At 36.8% G+C, this 11,296-nt stretch overlaps 1 protein-coding gene across 4 annotated transcripts in view; it reads left to right on the top strand.

Annotated features, from left to right (window-relative positions):
- LOC106489152 (transducin-like enhancer protein 4) overlaps nt 1-5,370 on the top strand; it is a 105,378-nt gene extending 100,008 nt beyond the window's left edge. For 3 of the 4 annotated variants that reach the window (XM_067316538.1, XM_067316536.1, XM_067316537.1), the window contains 5 exons: nt 652-799; nt 1,361-1,511; nt 1,828-1,904; nt 3,657-4,102; nt 4,556-5,370. In XM_067316538.1, coding sequence (XP_067172639.1) covers nt 652-799; nt 1,361-1,511; nt 1,828-1,904; nt 3,657-3,764 — 484 coding nt within the window. In that variant the 3' untranslated portion in view covers nt 3,765-4,102; nt 4,556-5,370. Of the gene's footprint in view, nt 1-651; nt 800-1,360; nt 1,512-1,827; nt 1,905-3,656; nt 4,103-4,555 lie in introns of those variants that run through there. The other variant, XM_067316539.1, reaches the window with a different exon arrangement.
- Nucleotides 5,371-11,296: the final 5,926 nt, after the last annotated feature.

An 11,296-nucleotide genomic window follows, 5' to 3' on the forward strand; every position in this document is an offset into this window, starting at 1 on the left:
AGTTGGATTCCTTTGTTTCCACGAAGTACACTGTACTCACACGCCATTCTCTTTAATCAGTGCTCTAGCAAGCACGTCTTGGGTAAACGTGTGTAGATCACTGCATTGCACACTTCAACATCTTGGGAATATGAGTTGTTACTCTACACCAATATACAGATAGCTAGGAGCCGGTAATATGGAGCTTCTGTATACACTACTGCGCTGTGTAATGTAGTAATTCAATATTACATATAAAGGCAGGGTTTTACTAGCTGATGCTCCCATTTAGACTGCTCTGTTTTAAACCCTGCCATCTTAAAGCAAGTGAATTTTGACTATTGTGCTGCATTCCTTCATGGGGAATGTGGTATTTCCTGTCAAATGGTGGATATCACACAGTCAGCAGCAAAGATCTCCAGGATATCTGACTCCTAATGTGTGCTTCTAAAAACCAAATTAGCGCTCAGCTGTCTGTCCTGATTGCTTCATAAATTCATCACAAAATTCACATGCTTGTCTCAGGAGTTTAATCTGAAATCTTAGAATCTGTGTTACAGTTGTATTTATTGGATGTATGTACAAGGCTGAAACAAAAATGAGGTATTCTGAGTACATGCTCGGAACTGACTGTTTCCAATGTGAGAGTGTGTCTTCTTTTGGTATTTTCAGGCAATTTCAGGGCCACACAGATGGAGCCAGCTGTATTGACATTTCTAATGATGGCACTAAACTCTGGACAGGAGGTTTGGACAATACAGTCAGATCCTGGGACCTCAGAGAAGGGAGGCAGCTACAACAACATGACTTTACATCACAGGTTCAATCTCAGAAGCTTTGGCATGTTACAAAAAATCTGTCGTGGTTTTCTAAAACACACACTTTTTTTAAAAAGCAGACTCAAAGAGAACTCCAAAAGAATTTTTCACTTAGTCTCACACTCTCTTTTTTAATATGGCAGCTAAACATCTTTCTGGATTATGACTCTGTTTGACAGATTAGTACTTCTACCATGAGAGCAGTGGAGAATCGTTTTTGTAAAAGAATTACCAGATTAAAGTGTTCCTGTGCACAATCTGTTACCATTTCTGTAGATCCTTGTTCAAAAATATTTTACAAAAATATTTTTAAAGGCTGTCAGATAAGCTAGGACATTAATTTTTATAGCTTGATTCAGTGCTTTACTATTACAGTTTTAATTGAGCTTTGTTTACATGAACTAATTTATCTTGATTATTATAGTAATTGGATTAGCATGTTTTTAAAACTGTGTAGCAGACCAAAATGTGTTTTTGCATAGTGTTAACAGTGTAGCAGGAGTCGGGTTTGAATATCTCAAGCTCATTCCTTACTGATTGAGCATGTGCTGTTCTAATTCCAGATCTTCTCGTTGGGCTATTGTCCAACTGGTGAATGGTTGGCAGTAGGAATGGAGAACAGTAACGTCGAGGTGCTGCATGTTACTAAACCGGACAAGTATCAGCTGCATCTTCATGAGAGCTGTGTGTTGTCACTCAAGTTTGCTCACTGTGGTAAGCAAAGCTTTCTTTGCCAGTGTTTTCTCTCCTGAGAAATTTGTTTAATATCACCTTTTAATGAAAACAGGGAAATTTAAAACTAGATGTTACGTATCAAAATTAAAAAAAAATAAAAAATCCATGACTTCTTTTTAGTACAAACTACTTATGTTGTGATTGAACCTCTTAGTTTAACCAGATGAAGATGTGACTGTTTTTGGATATGGTTTTCATTAATATGTGGACAAATTGCTTTTATGATTAATCTTTGTCTTGGGGTGCATTCTTTGAAAACAAAACACAACTATAACATTTAAACAATCTGTTGCAGGCAAATGGTTTGTAAGCACTGGAAAAGATAACCTTCTTAATGCCTGGAGAACACCTTATGGCGCCAGTATATTCCAGGTAATAATCTCCTAAAAGCTATTTTCCACATTGTAGCACAATAGAGCTACGCTTCTCAGGGTCTGCCATTAACTTCAGGAGTTCTTAAATGGAAATTCTTGGATAATTATTATGTTGCTTTAATAATTTGTCTGTAACATACACTTTTGTCCTTACTAGCATTTTAGTAATTTAGCTCTTACCATAAAGTAACCTTTTACTCTGAAATTATTTTTAATACTCTTCTTTCTGAGCCTGTATCTTTCTCACCTTCTTGTATGTATTGCTGTAATACAGCATCCAAGTCACATGATTAGCTTAGCATTCATTGAAGGTCCAAAATGTAGCTAAAATATTGAAAGTCATATTCAGCATGTTGAGGAGACAAATTAAGGCTAATGAGTGCTTTCTCACAGTTTGTATGTTTGAAGTATGTGGATAAATAGCATTAAGGTGTCATACCTTGTATTAACAGTGCAAAGTCAATAGATTAAACAGGTGGACTCTTGAGCTGAAGACTTGATCCTTACAGAGGAGTCCTATCAAATGTAACTGGAAGTCATAACCTTTCTCTAATCTTTAATCCCTCTATGCCCACTCTTATTAGAACTTCAGTGCCATTAAAGAAGAGTGGGATTTTCGGGATATCCCTCTCTTCTTCATCCTACAGTTACCTCTATGTTGGGAATTTTTTGAACTATGTTAATCCTGATGTTGTGGGTTAAAAGGTCATGTCTCCACCTTACTGAAAGTTGTAATGTCTCTGCCTTTTGGGACAGTGCAGTTTGCTTTGGCACGAGAAATCTGAAGTCTGAGCTTTCTTAGTGGAAAGTATTCTGCAACAACCTCCCACAGAACGCCCAAATAATCCTTCCAAAAACATCTTCCTTAAAACTATGTAATTCCCCAGTGCAGCTTTCTTAATGAGGGGCAGAGAAAGAAGCTGTTGTGCTGTGCAGTGGAGGTTTCTTTGCAGGAACTGAGCATGATTGGGAAGTATTTAGCTCTTGCAGTGAAGGGCAGAAAAGAAAATGTGGACCTATATGTTATAAAGAGAAAAAATGCACTAAAACTGCAAGGAAAATGTGACAGTGTGCATGCATATACATCATCTCAGGAAAGATCCATCTCCATGTTGATAGAAAAGCTCGGGGAGATAAAGCTACTGTAACCTGTCTTCCATTCGCCTGCTGTGGTATCTTTTCATATTTGCATCCTCCCTGGAAATGTAAATTCCTGTGTCCAAGGGTTTTTTCTTTTGTTTTGGAGAAATACTGATAGGAGATGTGGTTATTTCTGTGAAATCTCTGTTTTGTGCTTATTGGTAGATAGAGCTTTGTAGTGCTTCTCCATGAGGATTTCTGGTTTAAAACAGAAAAGAGAAGGAGGAGGAAGATGGCTTTTGATTCATTTTTATGCAAAGACTAACTTTTAAAATTTTAATAAATACTCATTTCTTGTAAAGTATGTAGAAGGGACTGCTTGTTTTTGATGGATTGATAGGTTATCTCTAGTTCCATAGCATCAAATGAAACATTCACTTCCTTTTCTGCTGCCCTTTTTTGTTGCCATAGAGCTTTAGGTGAGACAAATTTGGAGAAACAGCTTTGTAACAAAAGCTGCCACCCTTTTACTTTTGCTTTGAATCTACAGTGGTGATATTTAAATGAGTTTTCTCTTGCATTCCCTCTCTGTAAACTCTTCTGATTAATCTTCAAGTCCTTTTATGGATTGAAAAGAATTAATTTGTATTTCTTTTTTTTTTTCTTGTAGTCCAAAGAATCCTCTTCTGTGCTTAGCTGTGATATCTCTGTGGATGACAAATACATTGTCACTGGCTCTGGGGACAAGAAGGCTACAGTCTACGAAGTTATTTATTAGAGACAAATCTGAATGCAGATAGGACTCCTTCTCGTAGCACTTTGCTGTGTATTCCTTTTTTTTTTTTCTTTCACAAACTGAGAACTTAAATGCTCCTCCCAGTTATGGAATTTATTTTTCCCCTTTTAACTTGCTATGGAATTGTGAATGCTGATTAAGAACTTGTGATACCAAATCATCAGATATCTACTTGGAAGAAGATGGAATAAGCATACTTAACAGTGAACTTGACTCTTTAATTATGTATTATAGCTGTAATGTATTTATTTTGTTTAAAGAAGGCTTTCTAACAATGAACTGACTAAATAAAGCTGTCTGGCCCGGCTTTGGTTTGAAAGGTGCGTTGTATATTTTGTGGTTTTGCTGGTGGATGACAGGGATTGGGGAGAAGGATGTTGTGGAAATAGTAAAAGCTACACTGAATAGACTCCTAGCTTCAAATTAAAAAAATGGGATTTTTTTAGTCCTATTCTTTGGTGAGACCTCAAAATATTATTGCAGTATAATTATTAGGTGGGGAGATGCTTAGTTTAACTATTTTAGACAGTCTCAGAAATTTAGGAAATTGCAACCTGTAGCCAATATGATTTACATGCCTGTGATGAATGGCTAGTTCAGTTCACATCTAAATTAAATACCTTTTATGAGAATGTGCCAATTTGTTTATTTCCAATGTCAGTATAGCATCTTCTGAACAGATTTGTTCTCAGTGTTTTTCTATTGATGAATGTAAAGCATTTTGGTGTCAATGTAGCTTTTTTAATATAACATCTCTCTTTGTTATATTGTAGAGAGAAGTACAAAAAGTTGCCTCAAAGAATCGCCTTTATTACTTCTGGACACTTTTGCCATGTTTCTTTGAAAATGGGGATATGTATCTTTGGGCAATTTTTCAATTACAAGAGATTATGAAAAATATTTGATATATTCATTGGAAAATGCACTGAAATAAGAATGGATTCCTACCAATATACAAACTACAAAAGCAAGGACCTCTGAGGTAGGATTTACAAGAGCACTCATTCTGAAGTACAAAAAAGGAATGGATTCTCACTTGGGAAAGGACTTGCTTTGTTTGTCATCAGTTCAATCCAAGTCTTGATTGGATGTCCCCAAAATGGACGCAGGCTGAGCCATTGTGCCAGAGACATTGTGTTATCTTTTTATGTTGTTGTTGTTGCTGTTAAACTATGATCTGTGACTTTTTTTTTTTTTTGAATGCTTTAAAAAAATCTTTAAGTCTGTGGATCTGCTGATGTACAGTGCCTTTGCTGCTATGGATCAAAATCAAAAGACCTGTGTAGATAAATCTTATTGTATAAGTAGAAAATTACTTAATTTCATACTAGAAATGGATTGATGCTGCAAGTTAAAATGAACTGTTCATTGAAGTTCCAAATGTGGTAGCAAAAAATGGTGTCTTAAGTGCTTAGTGTTTGATGTCTTTAACAGTTTCGTAATACTCTACAGTGTAGAAAGATTTTGATACTAAACCGTGTCATTGTACATAGTTCTAATGCATTGTATTGACCACCAGTACTTCTATAATGGTAGATTATTGTTTGTGCATTCAGACTTTTAAGCATTAAACCTAAGTAACTTCTAAGATGTATTTTTCTAAGTTTTTTCCTCACCACCACCCCCATCCTTTTTGCATGTGCTAATCTCTGTGTGCAGAGTGTAGTTCATTATAAGGTGAACTGGCATTCAGTCATAGAGATGGATGTTTTGAGATTTTATCATTGAGAGGCAATGTGTGTTTTTACAAAAATTTTCCCAGCAAAATCAATGAATTCAGAATTTCTCAAGTTATTTGACTGCAGTGATTCTCAGCTCCTAGAGGCATCAGCCATAAGATGTCAGCCATACCACCTAAGAGTTGCCACCTCCCATTTGTGTATTTCTCATCTGATACAATATTTGTGTTATCTCATACCTCAGTGAGAGTGAAAGTTGGAATAATTCTTGCTCCATGGCCTGCCAAAGTACACAGAGCCCTATGGGATATAGGGAGAGATGTTGCACTGGAATATAACACACATGTTTTCTCATCAACTTGATATAAAACCTTTTAATGTCAGTAAAAAGATTTCTCTTGACTACAGTAGGTTTTCGATTAAGAACTTAACCAAGCTTCCATTTTGTTAAGGCACAGGTTAAAATGATTTAAGGAAAGTGAATTTAGTTCACTATTCAAGGGGAAGAAAGTTGTACTCTGTGTAATGGGAGAAATGGAAATAAAAAAAAAATAAGTGGAATTGGAATTGAATCCTTTTCATGTAACCAGTATCTGAAAAGTGACATTGTCCATGTTGGAAGTTCTTAGCCATATCAGTCTGTCCTGTGAAGTGCCAACCCTTGGTGACCACTTGGTACATGAACCCCAGACTGAGAAATTTTGTATTTCTAAAGTACCAAAAGCAGACTTTGGCCGATTAGGTCATTTATTTACCTGCACTGTGAATGCTTGGGTAATACTTGTTGACACAGAAGATCGTAGAGGAAAGTATTGAAGTTTTTTTCTCTCAGAGCTATCAGGTTTCTTAGAATTATGGTAAAGAGGAATTTTCCAGATGTCTGCCAAAATAACATAAATTTTCACTTATATGGAGATTCTGTGCTATTTAGAACAATAAAACTTCATAAAGGTAAACATGCTACAGATGTTTTCTGTTAATTGTTACTCTTCTATGAACAGATATAATTTACCTGTTATAAACAGATTATTTTGGAGACACCTATTTTCAAAGCCATTCACGAATTTTAAAGTCTAAGGTATACTCCATTTGCTAACAAAAGAGCAACCACCTACTTAATGTTTGCAGAGGAGATGATTGTATTTTTGTGAGGTAGTTCAGGCATAAGAGATTACTTCAAACCCCTAAAATAAAACCTTCCTTTAAAAAGAATAACACATTGCATCCTCCTGAATTTGTACTAAAGCTAGTTTTGACAGCAAAGTAATATACTTTTAAAGCAGTCTGCCATATATCTGCTTATTATTGTTTGTATTGATGGTTTGCAAACAGTCTAGGAAATTAAATGCCTTAATCCAGGATTACTGTGGTTGAATGTGTAATCATCCTAATTTTCTCCCTTCAGGGTTCAGTGCAAATGAGAAGTGGTACAGAGTTACTTTCTTTTTTTTCAGTTTAAGCACCCATCAGGTCACCTTCCCTTTTTTGTTCTTTAATTTCTCTAGCTGCTGCAGAGCACTTTTTTTCTTGTGCAAAAATGTTTTTTTACAAATGTTTTCTGCACCACAAATCTGTGACTGGCATTCTCCACCTTTAAGATGTAACCATTGCTCTCTCTGTGTTCTTTTTCCCCTCCTGATTGTTGTTTAATGCAATGATACATTAAGAAAGCCATATCTCTCTAACCTTTCCATCCTTTCTGACTGTCCAGTATAGACATGTTTAGGGGAAGCACTTTCCAGCAAAATGGTATTTTCTAAAAATATGCCATTTTAAGCTATATTTCTCTTGCTTCCTTTCAGCCCAAGGTGATTTTTGTCTTCTGTTTCTTTTTAAGCTACTCAGTTAAGTATGAAAAGAATTTTACCAGCTGTGATTTTTCCATATGAGGGATTTGTTGGTCTTTATAGGAGTAGTTCAAACTGGATTGTGTATTTGTTTTTACTCTGGCATCCAAAACACATAAAATTCTTTCTCCTCCCTGAAATGGTGATTGATTTTGATGTATGAGAGAAACATGAAGGCAGCTATCTATGGCGGCAGATCTATGTATACCTGGAGTGTCTTCTACAGAAACACAGGTCAGATCCTTGATGCAAATGAACATACCTGCAGCAATGCTCCCATGACTTACGCAGCTGAAAATCTAGCTTCTTGTCTATTGCATATGGAACACAGTCAACCCATTTGGTTTTTCTGACAGTTTGGTCCTTTGAGCCCCTTTTGATTTTCTTCTAGCATGTTTATTTGTGATCATCCTAACTGAAATCCTGGTATGGCTAGCTTCTGCTCAAGGATTTATGCTCTGAAAGAATGAAAAACAAAAAAATTGTTAAATAAAATATAGTCAAGTTTTTGTGTGTACAGGAGTCAGGAAATTCAAAGCAGTAGCTTGGACTGCAACTGTTTCTCATTTGCATTGAGTATGCTACATCTGTATTGCACCAAATTAACACTGAATACAGCAATAGAAAATAGGCATAAGAACATCAAGTATGGCTACTGTGAGAACTGTCACTTTGAATTTTTCAAAGCAAGTGAATATTGAAAAGCTTGGCCATAAAACTCCACTTACATGGGGTATGTGGGAGGAGTAGTTACATCCAGTATTGAAGAACTTTTCTAATATTAACATTTTGTAGTGACCACAATGGGATTGAAGTAGCACAGGCAGTGTGGGCTTGATCTACAACTAGCCAGTTCTGCCATATATTTACATGAGATTCCCCTTCCTGGGCATAGCAGGAGATGAATCCTGAAGTAGTGTGCCACAGAAGATCATCTTTGACAAGCTCTTAAATAATGCACCTGCAGCGTCTGCTTTTGAAGCAAGAGTTACTGAACATAACCCTTGAGATTTCACATTTCTTCCAGTATTTGGAGGACAGCATTTCCACCTTGCAGCAAGAAATTTTTATGTCAAAACCAATAAATGTTCTTACTCTTACCAAATGATTTTCTGTCCTGGTTACAAGGAAACAGTATTATAGTGTCTTTGTTTATTATTAAAAAAGGTGTAGTCTGACATTTACAGCATGTCCATAAACCTGCCATCAAGTGCAAGGAAGCTCTTCTGGGGGCCACTTAAACTCATATGGATCTGTTCTAAAGTATTGTTGCATAAACACTTTTTTTTTCGTGTTTTGGGGGATTAACCTATGATATTGTATGCATAATATACAAATTAAGGGAGGGACCATCTAGTAGCTACTTCTGTATCCGTGGTTTGGATTTAGCTAATTACCTCAGTATCCTAAAATGCATCTGACGGGTAAAATCAGTGAGTACAAATGTTTAAGGATTTCTTTTTAAAAAAAATCCCCTGTTCTATAGTAATTATATTGACCCAAACTGTCTTTTAATGTCATATCAAGGTAAGCATCAGTATTACACCTTCTTTTCATATTCAGATAAAGGAAGGGGTGGAGGAATTTAAAGCTAATCTTTATCTTTCAATCAAATTCATTCTTTAAAAAAATACCCCAACGTTAGTGATTGGAGGAGTAATTGCCTGGGTTGTATTATCATCATTCTTGAAGAATTTTATAACAAATGTGCTGTGGCTCAGTAATGCTGTAAATGGGGATGAATGATATGGTTGATAATAAAAAAATTGGACTTTGAACAGTGCTATTGGCATTAAAAAGTCAGTGTGATTTGGTGATCATAGGTGTTACTTTATTTCAAGAGCAACAATAATCTGGATTTTTTGGTGATACATTTTGAACGCATTTTGATGTCTGTCCAGTGTGGGTTTCGGAAATTTGCTGCTGTTTCTGTGTTCTATAGTCAGAATGGTTATGCTGCAAAATGAAGGAATTCACCAAGTTTTCCTGGATTTCAACAATTCTGTCTCAATATTTTACTGTAATTTAAGATTTGTTTGAGCCAGAGAACAGTACTTCAGTGATGAATAGGGGCCCAAGGTCGGAGGAAGGAGATGCAGGGTAGAGAGTGGCTGCCCCATATCTGTTTCCAGGCTGTGTTTTCTGCTGCTTGGCGTGTAATGAAATGATTTGTACGTGTCCTGTGTAAAGTGTTTCTACATTCTTCTGCATGAAAGGCGTTATCTAAATGCTAGATATTCTTTATTTATAAAAAAATTTGTCACAGCTGAATTGAAATACAGAGAGATGTTTTCTGCTGGGGAAAGAAAGAGGAGGACCTCTGAGGAATCGAGCATTTCAACCCCTTATCAAGCAAGATAAGTGTTCAAAAGAGGCAGTTGCACAGCTGCTTTATAAACTGTCAGTCTTCTGCCCAATTGCTGGAAGCTGCTAATGGGGTGGGAAAAAAATCCTAAAATACATGGTATAAAGATAATAGACTTTCTTGTGTTCCAACATGGCTTTAAGGCATTAGGTATGAAGTCCAGTCCGTATTCCTTCTAAAATAAATGAACATGAATGCTTTTGTGATTTTAACTATGGTATGGCTGGCTATTCAAAATTTTTTCATCTTGCAGAGAATAGTGAAGTTGAAAGAATGAAGGAGTTTACCAGCCTTTCTCCCCTACAACACATGAAGCAGTATTGCACAAAAAAATTGTGCTCATTTTATAGTATTACCTCCTAGGTGTGGACTGCAATGTTAATATTTTCAGTGAAAATATTTTTCCAAAGCAACATTACTGTCTTCCTCCTGTTTCCCTATGTACACTTCACTTGACTTAAAAAGTTCACACCTCCCTCACAAACTAGCTTGTTTCATTTGCATCATTTTCTCTCAGACCTTTCACAAATAATCAGCATAGCTTCTCTGTATCATAGCATTTTTTAATGACTCTCTTCCGTGACAAGACTGCTATTTTCCCACTCCTTCCTCTCCCATTGAGAAATTTGCTGAAGCTCGTGCTCAGCACTCAAGAGTTGCTGCAGCTTGTAGCTGGGTCCTGATCTCCTGGGTTGCTCGAGGAATGGGAGTGGAAAGCCTTCACAGGATCTGGATGGCCATAACAACTGCTGTGATAGCTGTTAGAGGCTCATTTATGCCTCTTTCTTCCTCTGAGCAGTCTTAAATAAAGAGACGTGATCCAAGCTGTCCTCTGTCTTGCTGACCCTTCTGCTTTACCAAGTTTCACAAGTGCTCATCAGTTGGAAATGACAGAGGAGGAGAAGGACCTGGGAGTCCTAGCTGAGCACAGCGCACCAGCATGATACGGCCATGAAAAAGACAAATGTGATCTAGGATGTATCAGGAGAGGCATTTGCAGCAGAGATAAGGAAGTATTACTGCTATTTCACAAGACACTGGCGAGACCTCATCTGGAATAGTGAGTACAACTCTGGTCACCCACGTTCAAAAATACTTAATGGAAAATGAGACTGGTAGAAGGGCCTACTAGGAATACTGGAAAATCAAGGGAACGGAGAGCATTTTGTATAAGAAGAGCTTACTTTCTTTTAATCTAGCAAATGAAGACTGAGAGTAGGTATGGATGTTGTCTAAAAATGGTTCGTGTGTCTAATCTCCAAGGATGAAAAGGTGCTTAAAGGTAATGCCAGCACAAAAAACAAGTGGGGGCAAAAGGTGTAGCCTGGAATTAGAAGAAGATCCTGTTGGAGCAGGGGGGAGTTAGAGCAACTTTCCAATCCAGCTTTGGGGAAGAAAAAAGCAAACTGCTTTTAGGATGGAGTATGATACATTCATGAAGGAGTGCGTATGATAATAGGGCACTAGATCCCTCAATACAGGCGTAGCTCTCTCCAGTCATTGCTACATGTTCAAATTGCATAAATAAAGAGTGTATAATGGTAATGAAATGAACGGATGTTTATTTTGCAAAGAAGTTTGGTGTGAGGGAGGGAAAGGAGGTGGGAGAATCAGGTGGGAGAG

Source organism: Apteryx mantelli, chromosome Z, assembly GCF_036417845.1.
Source record: "Apteryx mantelli isolate bAptMan1 chromosome Z, bAptMan1.hap1, whole genome shotgun sequence".
Classification (NCBI taxonomy): domain Eukaryota; kingdom Metazoa; phylum Chordata; class Aves; order Apterygiformes; family Apterygidae; genus Apteryx; species Apteryx mantelli.